General features: G+C 33.8%; 3 protein-coding genes across 12 annotated transcripts; 1 reads left to right on the top strand and 2 right to left on the bottom strand.

The window, feature by feature from the left end:
* Window positions 1–1,078: 1,078 nt before the first annotated feature.
* Window positions 1,079–3,723, top strand: LOC114396181. Of its 6 annotated transcripts, none has more exons than XM_028358080.1 (2): window positions 1,079–1,317; window positions 2,140–3,723. In XM_028358080.1, the coding sequence occupies exon 2, from the start codon at window positions 2,165–2,167 to the stop codon at window positions 3,449–3,451; it is 1,287 nt and encodes a 428-aa protein (XP_028213881.1). In that variant the 5' UTR covers window positions 1,079–1,317; window positions 2,140–2,164; the 3' UTR covers window positions 3,452–3,723. The 6 variants fall into 6 exon arrangements, with proteins under 6 accessions (XP_028213881.1, XP_028213883.1, XP_028213887.1 ...); XM_028358082.1 differs by having other exon boundaries at window positions 2,122–3,723; XM_028358086.1 differs by lacking the exon at window positions 1,079–1,317 and adding an exon at window positions 1,398–1,624.
* A 356-nt stretch (window positions 3,724–4,079) lies between these two features.
* On the bottom strand, window positions 4,080–10,105 carry LOC114395119 (protein TORNADO 1-like). Its single transcript, XM_028356825.1, has 3 exons — window positions 8,456–10,105; window positions 6,248–7,491; window positions 4,080–5,714 (listed from the first exon to the last, which is right to left on the bottom strand). Exons 1-3 carry the CDS (start codon window positions 9,960–9,962, stop codon window positions 4,329–4,331), a joined length of 4,137 nt encoding a protein of 1,378 aa, XP_028212626.1. The 5' UTR covers window positions 9,963–10,105; the 3' UTR covers window positions 4,080–4,328.
* An 8,983-nt stretch (window positions 10,106–19,088) lies between these two features.
* On the bottom strand, window positions 19,089–23,458 carry LOC114396392 (heterogeneous nuclear ribonucleoprotein 1-like). Of its 5 annotated transcripts, XR_003663294.1 has the most exons (7): window positions 23,231–23,458; window positions 22,994–23,115; window positions 22,469–22,690; window positions 20,990–22,193; window positions 20,607–20,679; window positions 19,672–19,751; window positions 19,089–19,566 (listed from the first exon to the last, which is right to left on the bottom strand). XR_003663294.1 is itself a non-coding variant. In XM_028358332.1 (5 exons), the coding sequence occupies exons 3-5, from the start codon at window positions 22,688–22,690 to the stop codon at window positions 19,738–19,740; spliced, it is 1,440 nt and encodes a 479-aa protein (XP_028214133.1). In that variant the 5' UTR covers window positions 22,994–23,153; window positions 23,231–23,458; the 3' UTR covers window positions 19,089–19,737. The 5 variants fall into 5 exon arrangements, 2 of the variants coding, with proteins under 2 accessions (XP_028214133.1, XP_028214131.1); XR_003663293.1 differs by having other exon boundaries at window positions 19,089–19,751; XR_003663292.1 differs by lacking the exon at window positions 20,607–20,679.
* Window positions 23,459–23,682: the final 224 nt, after the last annotated feature.

Below are 23,682 nucleotides of genomic sequence, written 5' to 3'. Positions count from 1 at the left end.
TTGTTTTAGTCACAAGTTTGTCCATCTATGTCATGTAGTTTATTTTATTAACGATGATGAATAAAAATTAACGAACAGATATATTTATTATACTTTTTATACTTTCGATTACTAAATTTTATATTTTCATCACGAGACGTATATGCTAGCAAATTAAACATTCCGGAATAAAAAAACTATTTACCCTAGATCTTTTGGTAGATTTATTTAATTTAAAATTGAGTGAAATTAATTCTAATAAACGTTTATTAAACATAATTAATACAGTATATAAAATGATCTTCACCGTAAATTTCATATTTAATCATATGATTTCTATAATGGCCTAGTAATAAAGGTTTAGAATGTTTGCACGAGCTCTTAAATTCAAACATCATTACTGTCCATGTATATTTATAAAGCACCAATACTGTAATTTGCTTCATATATTCATAGTCGATACGTTTAAAACACTGATATTTTTTGGATATTTCACCAATATTGCAAAGTATCTAAGCCTTTACAAAAATAATATAAAAATTCAATACAACTACATATAAGACATTGAGGCATTTACAACATAGAAAAATCTAAGCATTATCTTTTTAATAAATTTATGAAATGAATGAGATCAATACTATTTTAATTTTAACTTGTAGAGAATAGAAAATGATTTATGGTAATAATGATTTATAATTTGTATTTAATTTTAAGTAATGTCTTAAAAGTATATTCTTTATTTGAATTTATATAATTATAATTATATATTTATTATATTTATAAATTTTATATATATTATAAAAAAAGTTCAAAGTCAGATACTACAGTTATCCTTCAATCTACTGAAAACACAACGGAGTCATACACTTTATACCAATTCTATGAATTTATATATATTTAAATTTAAATATGTATGTTATGCACATCATATTATATATTTTAAAATAATTATATTACCATATCAAATACTTATTGTATCCATACATCATAGTTGTACTTGTACATTAGGAAGAAAAAAACATATGATCGATTTTATACGTAAAAGATAGTAGTAATTTTCATTATCTGCGGCTATCATTTCCCATATTATATAATACTCTTCCAAATACACACTTCTTCTGCGAGCATGTTCCCTACACGGATCCATACACTCCCAGTAAACATTTTTCATTCTCAGCACCAGTCAGCAACATCCCTTTCCTTTCCACAAGACACCAAAGTTCACAGCTTTTTTGTTCTTTCACCTCGATTCACGAACTGGGTCATCCTCTGATTGTGGATTATTGGATTTCATTTTGCGACACACCAAACCCCCAAGACTTTGACTTCCAAAGCCAGGTAATAAAATCAAATAAAACCTCATCATCTTTTATCTCCACACCTATGTTCCTTTATTTATACCCTTTCTTCTAAATACATGTTTCTTCTTTCTTTCTTTTTTATTTGATTTTTTTCTCTCTCTGAATTCTCTTTTGTTTTCTAGTGCTGGTGTGTAATTTGAAGGAGAATTTTTAAAGTGGGTTGGGGTTGGTTTTAGAATTCTGTGACTAACGCGTCCTGGGTCACCGTGCCCCTCCCTTGGATTCCGCTGGTAGTGTTTTTTGTGCAGGAAAACAGATAAAGTCGGTGGCTTTATTGGAATATGGTGAAACTTGTCACTACCCTTTATTGTTCTTGCTAGTTTTTAAGCCTTGCTGGTTCTGGGTCTTCGAGTATTTCACTGGAAAGTTTCAATTGCTGGGGGGCTTCTGCTTCTGGTTTTGTTAGTTCCGAGTTGCCTTTTGAGGGAACTCAAGTAGTCAAGTTCAAGCTTCCTACTACTTCTTTGTCTCACGTTTTGGGGTTGAGTGTTGCCTTTCCTTTTTTTTTACCTTTCTATGTTGGTTTTCATGCAGTGAAGTTTGTTTCTATTTTTGGATCTGCTTAAGCCTGGTTTTTGGGGTCGTTTTTTTAAGTTTGTGTTTTGTTGAGCTAGGTTCTGGATTAGTGAATTTTGTGTTCTTCAGCTAGTACTAGGTTGTTCAGTTGATAATTAGTATTTGATGTGGCAGATGTCTCTTGCTTTGGGATTTAACTTCTAAGAATAATTTCTGTCTTGTGTCTTAGTTTTCTAAAACATAGAGTGAATTGACTTTCTTGTAGCTCTTTGTGGTTTGCCAGGTTGCCAGTTACTGTTGATATCATAATGGATTCCCCACAATCTGTTGTGTCACCCTTCAGGAGCTCAGTGTTGGGTGAGAGTGAGAAGCACAAGTCTGATGTTTTCCCAGGAAACTCTAGTCCTTTTTCCAAGGACATTGAAGTGAATGGGAAGGAAGTTGTCATGTCAAATGTAGAGGAGTATCTTGGAGTGCTTGATGTTTACATACATCAGGCCAGGGACATTCAAAACATTTGCATATACCACAAGCAAGATGTTTATGCTAAGATTTGCCTGACCAGTAATCCTGAGACAACTGTGTCTACCAAAACCATCAATGGAGGAGGAAGGAACCCTGTGTTCAACGAGAATCTTCGTATTGATGTTAGGACTGTTGATGCTTCTCTCAAGTGTGAGATATGGATGCTTAGCAGGGTGAAGAACTATCTTGAAGACCAGTTGCTTGGTTTTGCTTTGGTACCCTTGTCTGAAGTACTAGTCCAGAATGGGAAACTTGAGAAAGAGTTCTCTCTTTCTTCAACTGATCTATTCCATTCTCCTTCGGGTTTTGTTCAGTTGTCGCTTTCTTACACTGGTGCTTCACCTGATGTTATGACAATTTCTGCAATGCCGAACAAGGTGGCCACAGATGCCGCAGTGCAGGACTCAGAAACGTCCGAGTCACTGGCCAGGGATTTAGACAAAATCGAGTTCCCGGATCCGAAGATTGTCAATGAAGACCACTTGATGGTTTCAGAATACTTCGGTATTCCGTGTGAGGAGACTCAATGTTCAGATAGCTTGGCTACTTCTGATGCTGAAAACCAGAGTTCCGAAGCCGGTGTTCGGCTTGTGGAAAGCTTCTCAGCATGCAGTGTTGAGTCTGTTCAGCCAACTAAGGTTGATTCCCCTCCTAGCAGTGTGTCAACAAATGGGGTTTCTTCCCCTTCAGTGCCAGCAAACTCAGAATCATCTGATGCTGCTGCTTCCAAGTCTCCCATTCAGGAGCAAGTTTCAGGCACCAAAGAGGACAAAAATGTGGATACCAAAGATAGTGAGAGTGATTCCTCAAGTGGGGTTCCTAGTGAATCATTCCCTAAGCCTGTTGTGACTGTGAACATTGAACCCGAGCCAAAGGTCGTGCAGCAGGATATAGTAGACATGTACATGAAAAGCATGCAGCAATTCACTGAGTCACTAGCAAAAATGAAGCTCCCTATGGACTTGGAAAGTGAACCAACTAGTTCAGGAAATTCAACCACTGAGCAGAAACTACAGCCATCAAAGAGCAATAATTCTCGTGTGTTTTATGGCAGCAGAGCTTTCTTCTGATCTTTTGCTTCCCTTGTTCAAGGGAATACGAGCAGTCACTGTAGATTTTTAGAAGAAAACTGATTTTAGTAGTGAAGTGAAATAATCAATGTACTATCCTGTGTGGTTTCCCCTTCTGTATTTCATCACATGTTGGTTGTAGCTTACAGGGAATATAACTTTGTACTCTCACAAGCTTGTTGCTATCTTAACTGCTACCTGAACTTTTGTGTTACCTTCTTCCTTTGTCGTTCTTTTGATTTGGATGTCAATAATTGTGAAATCTTATTTTATCTCACAAGACATTAATCATGTGTATAATCAGTAAGCACGTTCTACATTCATACGGTGAAAGCCAAAGTGTAGATGAAGCAAAATCTACAAAACTTTGCTTTCTTTCGCATGAAAAAGCTCATACCATACAGGATCGTAGATCTTTTTTTTGTCTGCCCGTATTTCCTTGTTCTAGTTCCACAACTTTCTGAAATGGTCATATTTATTCATACATGCAGTCAATAGTTTAAAAGTTTTCATAATATCATTGAATCAGTAATCGTCTTTATTCATGAATAGTAAATTTATTGACTTTTATAACATTTAAAAAGCATTAATGATATTTTTTTATTAGTTAGCTTTTACTCTAACAGTGCATGAATTAAATTCATTCTTATTGAGTTTGAAATACACGCATATAATGTAACTATCAGAAAAGTAGTGTATGAGCTTCCATCATGTTAGAAATTAAAATTTGCTAGACCAACATTTGCTCTCCCCTTAAATGTATTGGAGAACATTACATGCCATAATAATAGTGGAAATATAAACACACATGACACAACAATAAAGAGAAGAAACTTGGAAGCTAAGGTTCCTAGTGCTACATAAGGATTTAACTGTTTCAAACAGGCACTTCGATTATCTCTGCAGATCTGGCATACATGTGCTGCCTGCATATCCATGTAATTTGACCATTGTCCCTATACCTTATTCGCCACAGTCCAAATTTCTCTGCAATATCCTTCCCTGAGGAGCATCTTCTTTCCCTTAAGAAATCAACCACCCATTGTTGTGCTGCTCTTAAGTCTTGTTGAATGTCCCTTGAACCTTCAATGGACCTGTTTCTACGATCCATAGCGGCCACCCCTACAACACCAGCAGCAGTTGCCCCAGCTGCACCACAGAGAACTGAAGAGCCAGCCAAATGAGCCACCTCCTTGCTCAAGTCTGGTATCATTTGCCCCATCCCTGCTGCAAGATGAGCTCCTATTTTGAGAGCTAAAGTTACCAGTGTCATGAACTTCTTCATATATGGAGCCAAAGACTTCACAGCCGCATTATCAACTTGCATGATTTCACACCCCAACTGATCTTCAACAACATGCATTTGTCCCCGGAACTCACATAACATGTGAAGCCGGAGAGCATTCATACCTGAAAGCATGGCAGTGACCAGTCTCCTTGTGTAGTTTTCTGTCTTAACAAAATAGATCATGTTGGGGACTTTCCTCTCCTCAACCTGGACATTGAAGGTTGCTAGGTGGTTCACTCTGCGATGAAGCTCAAGGAGAAGTCTATGTTCATAGTATCTCAGCCCCTGGATTTCCTGTTTCAAGTCTCTGATTTCTTGTTCTATAATCTTGAGTCTTTCTAAAACTGCTTCAACCCCTTTTGCAATGCCACCAAAGGTTGGTTCAACCTTTGCAGCTTCATTACTCATGGTTATAGATTGACCTTGCCCTTCAGGGTTATTTTCAGGTGGGACTTGCAGCTCTTGTGCAAGATTGTACAGGTCATGATACCTTCGATGCAACACTTCCCGGAAGTCATCATCGGATAAAAGGTCCCGAGCAAAATCAAATCCATCTTGGAGAATTGGCCTACCAGAGTCTAGGACTGGACTCCATGTGTGTTGATAATCATACATGCTGTCTGCTGGAAGTGAAAGTAATGCTTGTTTAAGTTGCTGCATGGAAGCAAATTGAGTTTTTCTGTATCTAGGGGGTGTCAGTTTTCTCACACATTCAGGTCTTATGACATTTTCAGTCAAGGTGATCCCATGGCAAACACTTTGGATTGCAGGGATTATAAGTTGATTAATGACTCTTAAAGTTTCAGACAAGTTTTTGGTGGAGCATGCAAGGACATCAATATAGTAACCCAATTGTCCTCCAAGTTCTACTCTTATGTAGATTCCATTAATGCAGATTGATATGATGCACTTCTCAAGACTGTAAGTTGCCCCATGTTGATCCTTTAGAGCCTCTATTCTGTTGTGAAGGTGCACCTGCAACACCATAGGACAAATTCAATCAGAAAATTCAATGTTATATCCAGAAAAAATCCAAAAATCCTAGTTATTGTAGCTTTAAAGACTTAGGAGTGAAAATCAAAATATAAGCAATTTGAATACACATCAAGATATTGATTTGAATCAAGTTGTTCACAAGCTTGAATAAAATCAAGTTCGAGTTAGAAAAAAATTTCATATTGAATTCGAGTTGAGTTTTGAACCAAATCAATTCTTATTGAGTCTAGTTGAGCTAAACCAAATTCGACTCATTTCTAGTCCTATTATTAATGAAATTGTGTATGGTGTCCTAACAATTAACCAAAGCAGGTGGATCCTAATTATGTTTCTATACAAACTATATTTTATATGCTTTTGCATTTAGTAAGCCTAGGTCATCCACCATCAGAAAGTAACCAACACTAGATAAACCTTGAAATATTATCAAGTGCAGGGAAAAGAACTTGTTGCGGGAAACAATTGGATAGGGTGAAACTTAGGGAAAAAAGGTGAGCTATAGAAACTCTTACCTGTAAACGAGGGAAGAATCCGGGAGTTAGAAACATGTGGCTTGAATCATCACACTCGAGGTGACGTCCAGCATAAACACAGTCTGGCATGCTTAGCTGCCACTTCTGAGGCTTTCCTCTTCCTTCTTCAAGAATGGAAGGAATCAATAGCAGAGAATTTGGATCTGATGGGTCTTGCTCATAACAAAGTTCAAGTTTTAGCATCATCCTCACAAGATCACTAGTATCTAAGTTCTCAAATACCTTCGAACCCATACCAGGAATAGGGCTCTGCAAACTTCCTCTTAAGATTTTTTCCAGTTCCTTCCTGCTAACAAATCCATTGTTTTCTGAGGAATGTTGCTTCCTAACATTCAACTTTATCAGCTGACCAAGTGCTTCACCACAGAACCACTCACAATCTAAAATTAGAAACCCCAACTCATCGAAGTAAATCACCTCACCAATGTGATGAAGACAGGTAGCAATAGCTCTTCTCTTCATTTCCACCCTCTCTTTATTTTCATTTCTTGATTGAATTCTCAACAACGGAACTTTAACTTGGCATAGCTCACCAAACTCCTTCCACTTCATTGCTGGCTTGTTGTAGTTCTCAGATCTCCAGTCTGATAAAATCTGTATCAAATCGTTGCAAAGTTGATAAACTCGCGGCACTCTTTGGAGAATTGTCTTGCTTGTCTTTCGGATATGATGAGTGAGTTTACTAACTGATGCTGATGATCTTGCATCAACTGTGAATACAGTTGGGTTGAATTCAACATAGCCTTGGAACTTGTCTCTCAATCTCTGTATTGAATCTACTGTGTGCTGCAAATTTTGTGATGGTTGGTTGATTTTATCAGTGTGTGTGAGAACAACAGCGACACTTGGTAGCATGCATTGTTGTATTGCCCTTTTAGAGTTGGAGACTATGAACCTGAGCCAATATTGCAGGTCTTCTTCAATTTCAGTTGAACTTTTTGGTTCTTTGTTACTTGGTTTCCTAAATAAACTTGATATGATGATGAAAAATGATGCACTCCCATGCCCTGGGAACATGAGATCATGGAGGGATAAAAACTCATGTTGACCAGCAAGATTCCATATTGAAATCCTTGTATCCTCATCCTTGAAAGTTTTTATCTTCATTCCTACTGCTTTGACAGCCTGCTCCACTGGGTTCACAATTGTTCTGACTTGATCCAAGTAGGGAAGTGATAAAGCAGAGAAATTTTGTGATATTGAATGACAAAGTGTGGTTTTGCCTGAAAAATATGAATTTAAACTATTAACTATTGTTCAAGTTGGTTTCTCATTCAATAGGTTTCATGAACAAAGTGCTGTTACTAAAAGAATGGAGCTTAATTTGGTCTCATGAACTTATTTTTACTTATATAGATGTGCCGTGAATTAATCAATGGTAAAACATCTGTTTATAATATAAAAAAATCTGAAGCGTGAGTTGTAGAGTTGACATCTGCATGAACATTCTCTCTTATCATGCTATGCCAGCATGAACATTCTTTGTTATGAAACCATGTCATCCATCCTTTCATTCTATTATAAGTCCCACTTTCTTCACTTTAATAGTCAATTTATTAGACAGAATGCTTCAGTTACGACATTTCTTAATTAAGTAGAATTATTGATGAATAAGTGATAAATACTGAATTCTATAAATACAATTCATTTAAGAAGATAGAACAATGATGAAGACATAAGTATTTTTTGGCTAACTAGAAATTTAAGAAGGTAGAGAAAGTTGGAAAAAAGATGGTAAGGTGTACCAAGGCACTATCACAAGTGATATTAAACACAACCTACACTTGGACCAGTAAGATTAACACAAAAACTACACTTGGATATGTCAATGTTGATCTTATTTATCTTTTCCTTTTTTAGTAAATTGAACTTCAAAGCAAATTTCTGCAAAGAAATCTATGAAGCACCATTAACTTGATGACCTAGTTATGACCTATTCTTGGGAATGCACAAGGAGCTCACAATTACTAATTTATTATGTTTCTCTCTAGTCGTATCAAAATTTATTCTAAGATGATTAATGTTTTCCATTATTTTTATTATTTGAAGAAATATGGAATGATTTCACTTTTAAGAATTTATATCCTTTGAAGTCTCTAAAGTTATATGATTTATACAACTTTACTACACCCCTGCAATGCACAGGTCTATAACTAGTTGAAGATAAATAAATATACTCAAGCCTACCTGCACATTCTTGACCACAAAAAAAAACTCTGCAACTCTTGGGTTCTGTTAGTGGCATGTCCTTGACCAAATCCATTTCTGGTTCAGTCTTCTCATTCTGGCCTAATCTCTGATAAATTCCCCGAGTCTTTCCAGAGTTGTGTAAAGGTGTTCTTGAGAGATCAATATCTTCAATCCAAGGATTTATCTGTATTGTCTCCATAATTGTATGCAGCAATGTCTCTCCCTCCACACGTTTGCAGCCTTGTACAGACAAACATTTCAAGCTAGCATTCTTCTCCAAACTCTTGAAGATTTTCACAAAGTCATCCGATCTCAAACTCTCATCATCATGAATCCCCAACTTCCTCACTGTTTCATTGCTAATTAGAAACTGTATAATAGCAGCTAGACCATCCCTTCCTATTCTTGTCCTCCCTCCTCCAAAAGTAACACATGTCAAAGTAGTGTTGGCTTGCATTTGCAGTGCTGAAAATCTACTCAAAGGGCATAGTAGATGCTCCACACCTACTCCATTGAACCAATTACCGCTAAGATGTAAGGTTTGCAGACTTCTGTTCTTAAAGAGGCCAGCTGCAACATACACAATGCCCTTGTCTTTAAGGCATGTTCTGGACAAGTTTACCTCTTTGAGGGTCTGGTTTTGTTCCAAAACCCACCTAAATTCCTTAGCACACTGTGACTTTAGCTTGACGCCGGTCAAGTCAAGCGACTTCACAGTGAAGTTCATCCCTAAAGAGCAAATAACCCTACATGCACCTGAGAGGTTAAGCTTGTAAATTCTAAGTGTGTTGTTCTCCGGTACAAACTCAACCACCTTGAAACTTTTGTCCCCATTTTCCCCACTCCAAACATGAACTTCCATCGTTCTGTTCCTTGCCAAAACTGCTGATATAAGAGGGGTAGCTGTGATGGCATTTGAGTCAAAAATTGTCAAAAGCTTAAGAGTTGAGTTAACTTCAATCATCTTGGAGAGCTCCTCAGCACCTCTTGACCCTATTGAATCTTCCCATATCTGCAGCTCCTCCAAACTATCATTCACCACAAGAGCAGAAGCAATGAGCCCAGCTCCAACAGACCCGATACCTGATTCTGAAAGCATGATCTCTTTGATCACTTTATTAGCCTTAAGAATGTCAGAAAGCTCTGACAGGCTTTTTCCATTGAACCTGTTTCTTCTAAAAACCACTTGTTGTACATTTTGGTTATTCCCAAGCAAGGTGCCAAGATTTCTTACCTTTTGTGAGTCCCATTCAACTCTGTGGAACTCCAAGTTTCTCAAGGAAGAAGAGTTGGTGCTCCTAGGTGCTGCTAGAGTTGTCAAGAGGTGGGAAAAGAATGGAAGGTTTTCCTTGGAAATGTTTATGCTTATGGAGTTGTCTGTTTCTTGATAGCAGCCTGAGGTTGGTTGGGACAGGTAGAAGGAAATACTGTGCAGATTTAGGCCCTCAGATTTGATAGCTTGCTGAGCCCATTGTAGCTCTTTCAGGATCTGGTTTGATGCCATCACTCAGAAACTCTTTCAAAGTTGCATGAACTGGTTTCCTTACCAGAGCATCAATAATAATGTTAAACTCAAATGCTTCTTTGGAAGACAATGCCCAAATGTTTGACAATGTAGTCCTTCAAAGGGACTAGGGTGCTGTTTGTTTAATCCACAAAGACTTATAGGAAAAGAAAATAAGGTAAAATGCATTGAATTTTTCCAAAGTTAAAATCAACTCATAACCTTAACTTTTGGAGAAGTTAAATAAAAAGAACTTCTATACAAGTACGTAAGTTTATTTTATCTTATGCAATATATAAGTTCAATTCATGTTATCTTCTTATTTTCTTCTCACATTAGTGTTAATGGAAAAGCTTTCTTTTCTTTTTATTTGATTTTATAATTTTAATATATAAAAATATGTTAAAAATATAAGAACCGTTTGAGATTGATTCTTAACTTGCCTAGATGGTGTTTCTTTAGCAAGAAATGTTCTCACTGGCATTGATTCTTCACGTATCCTAGCTATTTCCTTTTCATGTTAAGTTTCCATCCTTTGCACCATGGTGCATCGCAACCTGGTCAAGATTTCAACACTTGCCAATGTGAAAAGCCTCTTTATGTAATTGTACATATGGATTACCCCATTATTATGGAAAAAGTATTGCTTGTAGTTTCTAACACATGTAATTAACAAAGAAGTCTAACCCTGACATCATTTTTCAATAAGAAGAAAAAGGAACTTCTTTACCTAAAAGGATTCACTTTATTGAATTCTACCATAAATCAACTGTGGGTGAATGCGGGGCCCACTGGTGATTGTGGGGTTTCTGCTTTTTGACCTTTTGGCACGGTGTAAAGTTTATGATTTCTTCTTTTCTTCCTCATTCCCATTAGAATAAACAGATAATGGTAGAATCCTATAAAGTAAGGAAGAAGAGAAGGTGAGTTATGGGCAAGTTTAAATACTTTTCAAGGATCCTAACAGTGAAGAAATCCTGTGTTTGTCTTTGTCTAATTAAGCTTGCTTTTCGGATTACCCACGGGTGGTCCATTATTATGTAGCTAACATAAAACTAACAGAAAAAATGTTGGTATACACCAAAAGTAAAAAATTTCACACCTTATTTAATTATAATTTATTAACTTTTATGATAATTATTTTAAAAGTTATATTAATAATAAATTTTAATTGAATGAGTAAAAACTCTTACACTATTCATATGACCGTTAAGCTCTATAAATTAATCTCGTAAAACAAAGTTGACAATCATATGGTATAGTGGGAAAAAACAAAAATAAGTAAACTGTTTTGGACTTTGGTCTTATGTTAAACGGATATTGTGGAGCGATGTGCCTTACCGTGTCATGTTGTCTACGTTATGGTGGATCCCAGCAGCAAATGATGTGATGGTTTACAATGACATTTAAAAGTTCATATATTTTATGCCGACTAATTAACCTCTTCAAGTTTCAAAGTACAACTAATTAACCCTTGTGTTCGGTTATCCAGATTTTACTTTTGTTTTGTTTAATTTTGATACCTTATTACTGTATTACACAGATAATCAATTACAAACTAACTTTAGATATAATTTTTAAAATAATTATTATAAATGATTAATAATCTTACTGTATTTTAACCCACTAAGATTGACCTAATAATAAAAATTAAAATAATATGTATGAAATCATAGATTCAAAATTTTAAAGATGATTGTTATCATTATCAAAAAAAAGATATCAGTGTTACCTTTCTACAGAAAATAAAAAAAATTATTATACCTTAAAATTTATAATTAAATGGCAGTGGAATAATTTTTTATATTGTGAATACATTCTAATTAAATTTCATATGCTAATGCTAATGCAGATTAACACAAGTGATTAAGGATTTGTGCTACCCTCTTATGCAAAGGTTTCCTTCATAAGCTCCTCATAGTTATGCATTGTACAAAAAGTATGTGTATGAACAAGGTGTTTTTTTTCTTTCAAAAATCAAGTAATTTGTACTTGTTGAAACTTGAAACCACAAAGTCATCTCTCTCCTGAATGGGGAAATAAATCACTCTATCCAATTGCTTCCTGCACCCCATCAAATACTTCCTACACTTCTTTTCAATTTTATATTTTCTAAAATTCCAAATTTATCCTTCTTCTTACTCTATAACTTATTCAGTTATTCTCTTACCCCCTACATTTTCCTGTCTCTCTTTTTTCATAAGTGCCCCCATCAACATCAAGTGCCCTAGTCAATTTCTTAAATGAATACTCACTCCCCTATAATCTTTGGACACGATCTACAATTGCAAGCACAAAGTAACAACACACATTAAGTTTTTTTGAAAGGCAAAAGGCATATTTATTGTCACTAGAAAATGGCCAGCCTTCACACAGGACGTGTTTAAAGGAGGTAAAAGAATCATACAGGGATACAAAGTAATAGTCTTATCAGACCCACACATTCCTCCCTTACACGAGTTCGTACTCAAAGCCAATAAACTCCATTTGTTCACTAAACTCCAATTTTTATGCTTCATTTCAGCTGTTGTTTCCTGTCATTAGAGATTAAGTTACCGATAAGCAAATCTGGAATCTATTTTCAGAATTGTGGAATAGATGTGTACTCTAGAATATTTATTTCAAAATACAAATAAAATAGTTACAAAATAGGTAATTGATAATAATATTTTATTTGTATTTCAGAATACCTTTTGGAATATGTGTGCTATTTCGAAACATTTGATTTGGAGAACAAAAAAACTACTTCCGGATTGGCTAATCCAAAATATACAAAATACCCAATAGTCTTACCCATTGATCATATCACAAAACAATCCAATTTGAAATTATCAAAAAGTAATTTTAGATTTGCATTTGCAGAAGGCTCCACCAAATATTTTGTGTTCCAGATTCCTCGTTCTGGAAAATTACAAAATAATAATTATGCGACTCAAGTTAGTTTCAGGATTTTGTTTTTTCTTTAAAAAAAAAAGTTAAAGGAGGTGCGGGAAGCATTTCATGGAGTGTAGAAAGAAACAGTGACCACTCTAATGACATGCTTACTGATCATGGGCCCCTTGTTTATTTGAGCCCACCCATTTTGAACGGTTGCTAATCAAGACAACCTCCCTAACAAAATGAGAATCATCAACCTAAAATTTACATCATTGCCAAAAACAGTTTTAACTTTTATAAAATAAAATAGGGGAAAAGGTAGTCTTTTTTTAAAAAAAATTAACTGAAATAAGTTTTAAAAATGAAAAAATATTGTGTAAAGATTTTATTTTAGACTGTCATCTAATAAAAAATTATTATATATGATAATCTTTTACATTATTAGTTATAGAAATTAATCTCTTTAGAAATAAATTACATATCCAAATTTTTGTCTATCTCTAATCTTGAACTAATAGATATGTCATTAATAATAAAATGAGAATTTTATCAACTACCAAGCACGTTAATCAAGGTTAATTGTTTCAGCTTAATCATATACTTATCATTTAAACCTATCAAATCATTTTTATTTATTTTAGAGCTTTTATTTAAAGCTTTAACTTTGAAGTAAGTTTTAACACCATGAATCTCAACCGTTAATATATATTTTTCCTTTGCCTATATAGCATTTATTTCACGGACTAAATTATATTCCAAAAAATGATATTCTCGGGATTACTATATTATTCCCATAAAAAATGTATGGTAACTACTTATCATTCTTTGAAATATTTTTAAATTTGTTTCAATTAAAAAGTAAAAATATTTGTATACTATCTAATAAAAGAGAAGTACTTAGAAAAATAAAAAATGCTCCTATCTAAGGCTCTGACATGTGTCACTTTTCTTGGTTTTTTGGTCTTTTTGCTTCTCCATTTTTTTGTACTTTTTTGTTCAGCTCGACTGTCACGTGTCGCACTGCAAATGTAATTTGGTATATTATCCTTACATATGTCACTCCCTGATTCATGGATTTCAATTCTCCATTTAATTTCACTTAATAGTAGGAATTGTCCTTTCTCTCCTCCACATTACTCTCCCTGATTGGTGGATTTCAAATCCCCAGTTAATTTCACTTAATAATAGGAACTATCGTCTCTTTCTCCTTCCCAACTTTACTCTTTCTCCGTCTTTCTCCTTCTCTTCCTCAATCTTCTCCTCTTTTTCTTTTATTCTTTTTGTTTCTCCCCTCAATTTTCTTTAATGGATTTCTTGATGTTTTCCATATGAGAAATCAAATGGTTTTCGTCCAACAACGGGTATGTGGTGGTTCTCATCTTTCTTTTTTTTTTTTCTTTTCATGTGTTACTTCTGATTAATGGATTTCTTGATGTTTTCCATATGATGAATCAAATGGCTTTCGTCCAAAAACTAAAAGTTGTGGGTATGTGGTGGTTCTCATTCATCTTTTTTTTCCTTTTCATTTTAACTTTTCTGATTCTAATGACAAAGTTTTATGATGTTTTTTTAGGAAATTTCTTACTTTCTTTCTTTTCTCATCTTGCAAGTTCTGAAGGAATACATGTTTGGTAAGACTTCTTTGGCTTAATCCCTTTTCTAAAAAAAATATTCTATTTTTTTTGTAACATTTGGTTGTTTTTTTTTCCTCCTAACATTTGAAGGACTTGACGTTTGCTATAGCTTCTTTAGCTTAAGTATTTTTTTTTGGTATTTTTTTGTTGATGCTTTCTTAAGATTTTTGGCTTTTTGTGAATGCATGATTGGGTTTTTTGTATCTTTGTCTTTGAATCAGTTTCTAGTGGGGTTTGTTTGGGAGACAGTGTGGTTAAATAAATTTTTTTCATAGTAATATACATCTCTAGGTCGTTTTCTTGCACAGTGAGTTCCTTCACCACTGCATCGATATTCATTGGTATGTTTATTTTCTCATCTTTTTTGTCATTTACATATTTCTTATTATTACATGTATTTCATATTTGTTTTTAATTTTCCTCAATTTTCTTTAATGGATTTCTTGATGTTTCAGAGTAGAAGTTTCAGTTTCAGACTCATGTAGTGGCGGTAGCAGAGAGACAGAACAACATGGTTGTGCTTGCTCTGGTCTCCATCGAGTTGTTCTTTCGAAGGTGCAGACCAGGACAAAAAAAAAAGGTTCCCCCTATTTCTCTCTTTGAGGTTAGAAGAAAACCCCATTCTTCTCTTCTGTTAGGGCTTCACGGTTTAACTGTTGCTTCTTAAGTTTTGGATAGGCAAGTCTCTGGAGATGGAAAATAGAACAAGGTAGAAACAATAGTGGAAACAAATTTCGTGTAATGATAATGTTCTTACATTAGTACTTCTTGAACTTTCATTTAGTTGATTTAACTTTAGCAGGTGTGTTTATTTTATATTTTATTAAGTTGTCAACTTATTATATATCCTTTTTAATGTTTTATTTTTTTTATCAAACATATACAAGCGCCAATGGCCTATTTTCTCAATCTACTCAATTGGATCACACATCACAATCGAGTCCAAAGGTTTGATTAATTTTGAGTTTTAATGGACATTCTAATTCATTATTTATTAATTGTTGATTTTTGCAGAATCCAGCAACCATGTATTTAGTTTGTTAACAAGGTAAGTTTTGGCCTATAATATGGTGAAAAAGAAAAAGACATTGAGAAATACTTAAATGCCGTTTGCATTCAAGTATATTATTGATTTGTACATGGTTAGTTAATATATTATGCCTTGCTTTTCATGGAATTGTTAGGCTATTTTAATTTTTTTGTAACTTTGGGATATTTGCCCGTTCTTGAGATAATTAAAGGGATTGGTGACTGTTTTAGTTTTAGTTTTTTTTTTTTATATATTTTGGGAATTTTCCAGTTTAGATTATTAAAGTTGATTGGTTAATTGTGAGTTAAGTTTTTAAGACAGAGACACCAAAAAATAATTACTCATAATACTGTAAGTAAAGTGTATCGATTTTTACATTGCAGTGAATATTTTCTTTTCAGTTCCAAGCTTTTGGTTAATTTTCTTAAGTTAATTTTCTAATGCATCAAATGATTTTTTATGCTTGACAAGCTTAAGTTTGAAATTCAATATAATGGTAAGTTGATTGTATTTTTATGTGTAAAAACATATACATAAGAGAAAAAATAATAATTGAGTATTTGAGGTGTAGTTCCTAACATTGTTTCACATCTTATTACATATTAGCATTTGAGAGGAGGGGCATAATAAAGTAGTACTATGTTGGTCTAAATATTTTACACGGGCATAATTTTAGAGGTAACTCACTTTTGCAGCTAGACAATTATGAGGTAGCTCACTTTCCAGCTAAACATATAACGTTTTTTTTGTCAGCAAAATTAAATATATATTATTAGGGGCAAGGTACAAAAAACAGAAAATTTTAATGAGGTTATGGTGTATTTCAATCATAACCAGATAGAAATACTACATAACCACCACTAACAACAGCTATCGACACTAATAGAGAAGCTTGAAGAGGTTAAAATTATAGCCCCATGTTACTTTACTTCGATTTTGCAATTTTAAAAACATTTTTATGTGGGAAGCGCACGTACGTTCACGTTGCACGTTCTTTTTATATTTTATTATTTTGGAAAATTTAGTTATTTTTGGTTCATTTTTCATCCATATTCAACCCATATCTTTGTAAATATATTTGTAACCACCTTCAGTAACAAATCACGTACCCATCCTATTTCACGTTCTGATAACAAGTTGAGCTCCGTGATATGTATATTTTTACATTTTAAACACTGTAACTCACTTGTTCTTTCCGTGTTTTAAACTTGCTATAGCCGGTATATTTTTGGTGGCTCACGGCTTGGACCATAATATGGTCCATCAGAGAATTCACCTTTACTCATGTGTGTCTTTTTTCCTTTTAAAATCTTATCCTTTAAATTGATCCAATGGTTCATGTATTGGCTGGAGAGAGCAGAGAGGGAAAAGCGTCGGAGAGGATCCAGATCCTAATGTTAACAGAAAAAAAAAAGAAAAAGAAAAAGAAATTGTATGACATAAGATTAAAATTCCTGCAGTTATGTTATTGTTGACATCCGTAACTGGCATAACGTTGGATTGCACAAGTTTTGATGGCTGTCTCTTTCTTCAAAAACAAAAAATCCTTTGCTATGTAAAGATTGGGCCCTCTTCGCTATGTTTGTTGAATGTTTCGATCTTAGTGGCAGTCACATCACACCCTACAGCCATGTTCTGTCACTGTGCTTTGCTGGGTCCTTCCAATTTTGCAATTTCCAGATACTTTCTTTTTTAATACAAAAATGGGGCTGCAAAATGCAAATTGCAAATTGCGGCTACTAGTCGTTGTATTTTTTTGGTAGGGAACTAGTCGTTACATATGCTGTCAATTTAATTATTTCCATTTCATAATATATATTTTAATATAAATTTAGTGTCTTATTTCTATACCAGAAAAAAATTAGTATCTTATGTACAAAATAAATAAAAATTTATATAGTTAAAATTTATAATAAATAAATATTTTAAACATATAAATTATATATTTTTTAATTTTTTTACCATAGAATATTTATAAACTAGAATTTAAAAAAATTATTTAATATTAATGATATCTCAATTATAAACTGTAAATAATAAACAATTGGGTTTATTGTTGATGAAAAATTAAACGAAATTACTTATAATACTTTAATAAATAATAATTTTACATTTCAAAATGATAAAAAAAAACAAATTTTAATTAAAATCATAATAATTTAAACGGATAATTATTTTTTTTTATTTTTAAAAATGAATTGATTTTGAATCGCTAAATATAATTAAAATATCTATCACAATTATTTTTTAATTACACATTTTTTATTCAAACATGTCTTACAATGAAAAAGAAAATGCTTTTCGAACAGTCACAATCTAAGGAATCCCAACCTGCAATTTCGTTGCTAACATATTGACCCAAAAAAGAGTTATTACCACCGCAAATATAGGTCGGTATGAATTCTATTTTCACTTATTTAATTTTGGGTATCCTTATGTTCTCTCAACTTGTCTTAACATGGTCCCATCCCAATTGCATAACACTAGCATAAGCATTATACTAGAATAAAGTTCTAATTAAGATTGTGGACGAAACTTATTAACGAATAAATAGAGAAAATTTATAATAAAAAGCTATTTCAACTTTATTTGGTCTAACTTTCTCTGTAAGAAAGTTTTATTTTAAAACCTAACAAGTCTAACTTTGAAGTTGAAAATAGTTTCTATTTAGGAGATTTGCAAATGCACTTTTCCAATTTGTTTTAGTTTAATTTCTATGCACCCAGTATTACTTTTTTTTTTTGTGCACAATAAACCAATCAGAAGTTTGAAATTTTGTGTACACTAGATTTTAACCTTTTTAGTGTTTTTAAATAGCCTTTTTTATATAAAAAATAAAACTAGGAAGTTATAATAAACTAATAACTCGTCACTTTCTTCTCCGTTGAATTTTTTTTTTTCTTATTTTGTTTCAATCAATCCTGACAAATATATATCCTAAAATATCTCTCTTAATCCTCTTTTGGGAAAATTATCAAGCACAAAACATAACTTAGAAAAGAAAATTTTGAATGATTAGCACTCTCCACGAAAATTATAAAAAGATTTAAGCTTTGAAAATAGAAACATTTGAGTTTATTTAATCAAGAAAACAAGAAATCAAACCTAGGCCAATATCATTTTCCGTATCCACAAAAAGTAACGTTGTTATGCATAAGTTGTGATTGATGATTATGATGTCCAAATCCAGTTGAAGATAAAAGCGTTAAGACAAACCCCAATCCATAAGATAAGGTAAAAGCTTGGCCACACATGTTTCATTTGAAGATCCAAATCTCAATTCTTATTAGGATGGAATCCCATGAAAGTAACAACCAGAATGCTAAATAGCCATAAAAGTTGCTAGTGATAAGCATAATAAGCTACATAAACATAAACAATTATATAAACAAGAAAAAAAGTTTCTATATTGAGTCATACCGACTAGTTGCATGCAACCAATCAACTTTGTTCTATGCAATTAAACAACAGTTATGTTATTTTCACCAAACTGTTGTCACAACCACACATAGGAAGTAAGTATTGACTAATCTTGAAAATCAAGAGCATACAATTGACTTCAATAATAGACCAAATGCAAAGTTGTAGACAAAAGTGTGAAAAAAAAAAACTAATAAAACTGTTCAGCAGCTTAATTATTTGATGGGGATCCTACATAGGCATCCCACTCAAGTTTCACACTTGATAAATCAAACTGAACCTCACTTACAATTTGATCAGAGTTACATATACCATAGAAAAGAAAAAAAAAAGATGGTGACAAGAACCAAACCTTTTGCATGCCAAGCATTACAGCGGCAAAAGAAACAAGAATTCAAAAATTAATAATCTAACATTAAACCAACTAACGACGAGGACCCTCTCCAGAGATGTACTATTACACTATCATGGAACAAATCTTCCTGAGTATATCCCGCAAATCTGATTTTACACCTCAATCCAATTCCAAGAAAGGAACCTAAGTCTTGAAAAATGAAGAGGACCAAAACAAGGAGGAAAAAAAAGAAAAAAAACAAGCCTTACACAAAATCACTTGTAACTGCTTTGTCTTTGAATATGTATACTTCAAATGAAAGAAGAAAGAAGAAAGAACACCGTTAGCTATATATGACGAATTTCCTTATGAGCTGTATCTCTTAGGTGATTGAGATGTATGAATTCACAATACCTCATTAACCTTTGACCAGTTTTCCTTGATCTACTGCTACCATGACATTTCCAACTATCATATCTCCTAGGTAGCGATTCCTGAAAGCAAGGGGATTCAGTAAAAGAAAATGAGTAACTTACAATAAAATTAACTATGAACATAAAAATGTAAAGAACGTGCTAAATAGTCAATCACTTAAAAAGGAAATAATAGCCAGAGGATAATCAATAACAAACTTGTTCTTGACAATAATCAAAGGTGTACTGATTCTAGATGAGAACATATAAATCAGTAGAAGTATAATTATTTAAGTTTTTGGTCTTTGATCATTATAAATTGAAATACTTTAAGAGAATAAGTATCTAATAACACAGAAATGTAATCCTTTCTGTGCCTATTTCATGACAATATAGTCATCAATATTCAACTTGAGAGTGTGGACTCTTTTTTTTTTTTTTTATGTGAAACATTTCATTATAAAAGATGCTTAAATTAAGCACAAGTTATGTCCAACTCAAGACACCAAAGCATTTAAGATACACCAAGTCGCATGAGACCCAACTACAAGCTAAAAAACACCTAAAAGTTTCAAGTTAATATAAACAGTCTAATAACTAGTTTGGATAAACCTCTCAATAAATACTAATAGAAGAATAAAATAAGATAAAATGAATCTTTTCACATAAGTTAAAATTAACTCCTGCACTTCAACTTTTATAAAATCTCTAAGCATGGTCTCAATCCACATCTAAGCATCTTTCAAGTTGATATAATGGTCCAATTTGGATAAACTTCTCGAAAAGTACTTATAGGAGAAGAACTCACAAGTTTGATTCATTTTTTTTAATTTCTATATAAGTGTTTATTGAGAAATTTATCCAAAACTAACCCAATATAACTTACAAATAGAATCAAATTCCAATAAATTTAAATGAAATGATAACGAAACCTACACATAAGTACAGGAAGTTGCAAGGAATATTTCTACTTGGATTGCAGTAAACACTCACTGGTGAGCTCAAGAATCTGAAGATATAAAATTAGAAGACATGCATAACAAAAGTCAGAAACCAAGTATTCAGCATAACTGAAAGAAGACATTAACAAAGCAGCCATGATATCTTTATCAATATATCACAATTAAAAATCTATTGGTCTTAAGCTTAAAAATAAAGGTAAAAGAAAATGAGTAAATAAAGATCTCCTCTCCAAGTTCCTTAAGAAAAATTCATCTTCTAAAGTATAGAAACACATCATTGGAAATCAAAAGCAAAAAAATATTGTAAACAATAATCTGATTTTCTTTTGGAAACAATTATGTAGCTTAAAATCTTACCTCTATTAGGTTGTCTACTAGTAACATTGTAGTTTCCAATATAACCCTCAGAACTCTTCACTGGGTCATCTGAAGCTATACCACCAAGACCATAACCAAATGAGCCAGAACCATCAATATCGGACGCAGAAGAACGCCAAGCAGAGTTGTTGTAAACCGAACCACTGCCACTGCGGTATAAGTCCCCATAGGATCCTTCATAACCACCAGTTGACACATTAAATGAAGAGGATGGTGTCACACTAGTACTGTTGTTTCTTCCGTACCCTCCCCCACCTAATCCAAAGCTGCTATCTCCACCTTCATAAACATTATTCCCAGTACCATAGCCAGAAGCATCCCCTCTACCCTGGGCTGGAAGTGATGGACCCCAACCTGTGCCACTATTTCCAATTGAAACACCAAAAGCCCCACTTCCAGATCCTAAGAAAGGACTGGGGCTGATGGGATTATTGGCATTATTGAGGCCCCCATTTCCCCATACATTCCGAGAAGGTGAATTCATAAGAGAATCGCTTCTCCCATTACCCCCACTATAGCCTATAGGAGTGGTATATCGGCCGGAGTTGCCACTGTAGAAAGGACTAAATATTCGACCATATCCTACATTGCTCCCATAGTTTGAAGTCCCTCCAAAGTTTGGGCTCAATCCTGAATCCATATTCACTCCCATTCCATAACCAGTGTTGCCAAGAGGAGTAAACCCACTTCTACCACTAGTAAGAGGACTAAACCTACCGTCCATCCTGATTCCATATCCTCCTATTGGACTCATATTATAACCCTGGGCAAAACTGTTTAGGTAGTTACTGGCCCTAGTCAAACCATAGTTATATCCTATCAACGGGCTTCGGCTGGGACCAGGGGAAAGTTCTTTGGGAACTGCCCTCTTCACCTCAACCATCTTTCCATTGAGTTCATGAAAAGTTTTGTAAAGAACTCTATCCACAGCTTCTTCAGAATCATAAGTGATGAAGCCAAAACCTCTTGGCCTCTGTGTATTATGATCATACATAACTACAACATCAGTAATTGTACCAAACTGATCAAAATACATCTTAAAATCACTTTCAGTGATAGTTGATGGTAAACCACCAACAAAAATCTTTTTTGTGCGTCCAGGACCAGGAGACGCATGTGCACTACCAGATTGCCTATTTATATTTTGCTGATCATCCCTAGGAACAGCTTTCTTTGCTTCAACCTGAAATTTAAGAGAACAGCACACAGATCAAAATCTGCAAGCCATTTTCACTTTCTTTTTTTAAACACTAAGTACGGTCAAGTTAGATCCAATGTACATATGAAAGTAAATAGCAACAAAAGCGAAAATGATTCTTTGATCACCAACAAAGTAGAAAATCTAAGCATGGGAGACAATGATCTCTATTTCGAACAGAAGTTTAGCTAGATTCCATTACAGATCAGCTAAACACAAAGTATTGACACAATGCCAAGTATCTATAAAGAATAACTTACTGTGCGGCCATCAATTATGTGTTTATCCATAATGACTCTTTCTGCAACAGAAGGATCAGCAAAGACAACGAAACCAAAGCCGCGAGCGCGACCGGTTACACGATCCCTCATGATCACAGCCTCTATCACCTCCCCATATTTCCCAAAGTATTCCTTTAGACGTTCCTCATCAGTGTCCCAAGATATTCCCCCAATGAAGAGCTTGCCAAGATCCGATTCCATCTGTTCCAACACCAACCATGACCAATAGACCATCAATCACTAATTGCAAATTTCCAATATTGAGATTGAACAAAATTTTTTTAAAAAAAAACACACATTTTGAGTCAAAATTCTCATCTCAAAAAACACACCAAGGCACAAAATCTCACAACTCAATAATCCATATCCAAATCACTCAATGATAGCCAAAATTCAAGCATGGGAATGAATCTAAATGCACAGTTTTCTATATAAACAGACAAATCCAACCTTTCTACCAAAGCAAAACCCGATCAGAAATGCAGATGAGAAGAAAAAACACACCTTATCTCAAAATTCAGACAGAACCCAGTTGTTGCTTCGATCAGACACGAAGTGGGTTTTGTCAAATTCGATCTAGCAGCATCGGATCTTCCGAGCATCAATCAAAACCCGAACCAGAAAATCTAATCTCAGCACCCCATCAAGGAAAAAGAGCAAGGAACTAGATCAGACAACAAAATTCAAAAACTTTACGAGAGATCGGTGAAAGTAGGAGCAACCCAGATGAGAAAAATTTACCATTCGATGATGGAGATGGCGGAAAAATCACGGGCTTGTGAAAAATGCTTCAATGGGAGGAAGAGGAAAGGAAAAAACTGGGAATGGAAACAGAGGATGTGCTCACCATCATCCTCTATCTATTCTCTCTCTTGTTTTTTTGTTTATTTTTTCTTTTTTTAAATCTCTTGTTCTTGGTTATTCCACTTCCTTGATCTAAATGTAAGGAAAAGGAATTTGTAGCTAATATGTGGAGAGACATTATATATAAATAGAGAGAGAGACTGCAAATCCTCTGGTGCAAGAAAATTTGGAGGTGCAAGAGATGACAATAGATTCTTTTTTCTTTTTTCTTTTAGAAAAATGTGAATGAATAATTTGTTAAAATTCGTTTTAAAAATGAAGATGAATTTACTCAGGTAGGCTGTTATTTTAGAAAAGGTTTTATTTTTGTAACTATTTTTTATAATTAA

The sequence above is a fragment of the Glycine soja genome, chromosome 18, assembly GCF_004193775.1.
Source record: "Glycine soja cultivar W05 chromosome 18, ASM419377v2, whole genome shotgun sequence".
NCBI lineage: Eukaryota > Viridiplantae > Streptophyta > Magnoliopsida > Fabales > Fabaceae > Glycine > Glycine soja.
The sequence above is the reverse complement of the archived record's forward strand: the minus strand, read 5'-3'. Positions and strand labels throughout refer to the sequence as shown.

Bases quoted from the DNA above. Each gene is read 5' to 3' on its own strand.
- LOC114396392 (XM_028358332.1), bottom strand. From the start codon at position 22,690: ATGGAATCGGATCTTGGCAAGCTCTTCATTGGGGGAATATCTTGGGAC. The intron at 22,194-22,468 runs GTAAGTTATTCT...CTTAAATTTCAG, and splicing joins ACATAATTGATGGCCGCACA to GTTGAAGCAAAGAAAGCTGT.
- LOC114396181 (XM_028358080.1), top strand. From the start codon at position 2,165: ATGGATTCCCCACAATCTGTTGTGTCACCCTTCAGGAGCTCAGTGTTG.
- LOC114395119 (XM_028356825.1), bottom strand. From the start codon at position 9,962: ATGGCATCAAACCAGATCCTGAAAGAGCTACAATGGGCTCAGCAAGCT. The intron at 7,492-8,455 runs GTAGGCTTGAGT...CATATTTTTCAG, and splicing joins TTGTGGTCAAGAATGTGCAG to GCAAAACCACACTTTGTCAT. The intron at 5,715-6,247 runs GTAAGAGTTTCT...ATGGTGTTGCAG, and splicing joins GATTCTTCCCTCGTTTACAG to GTGCACCTTCACAACAGAAT.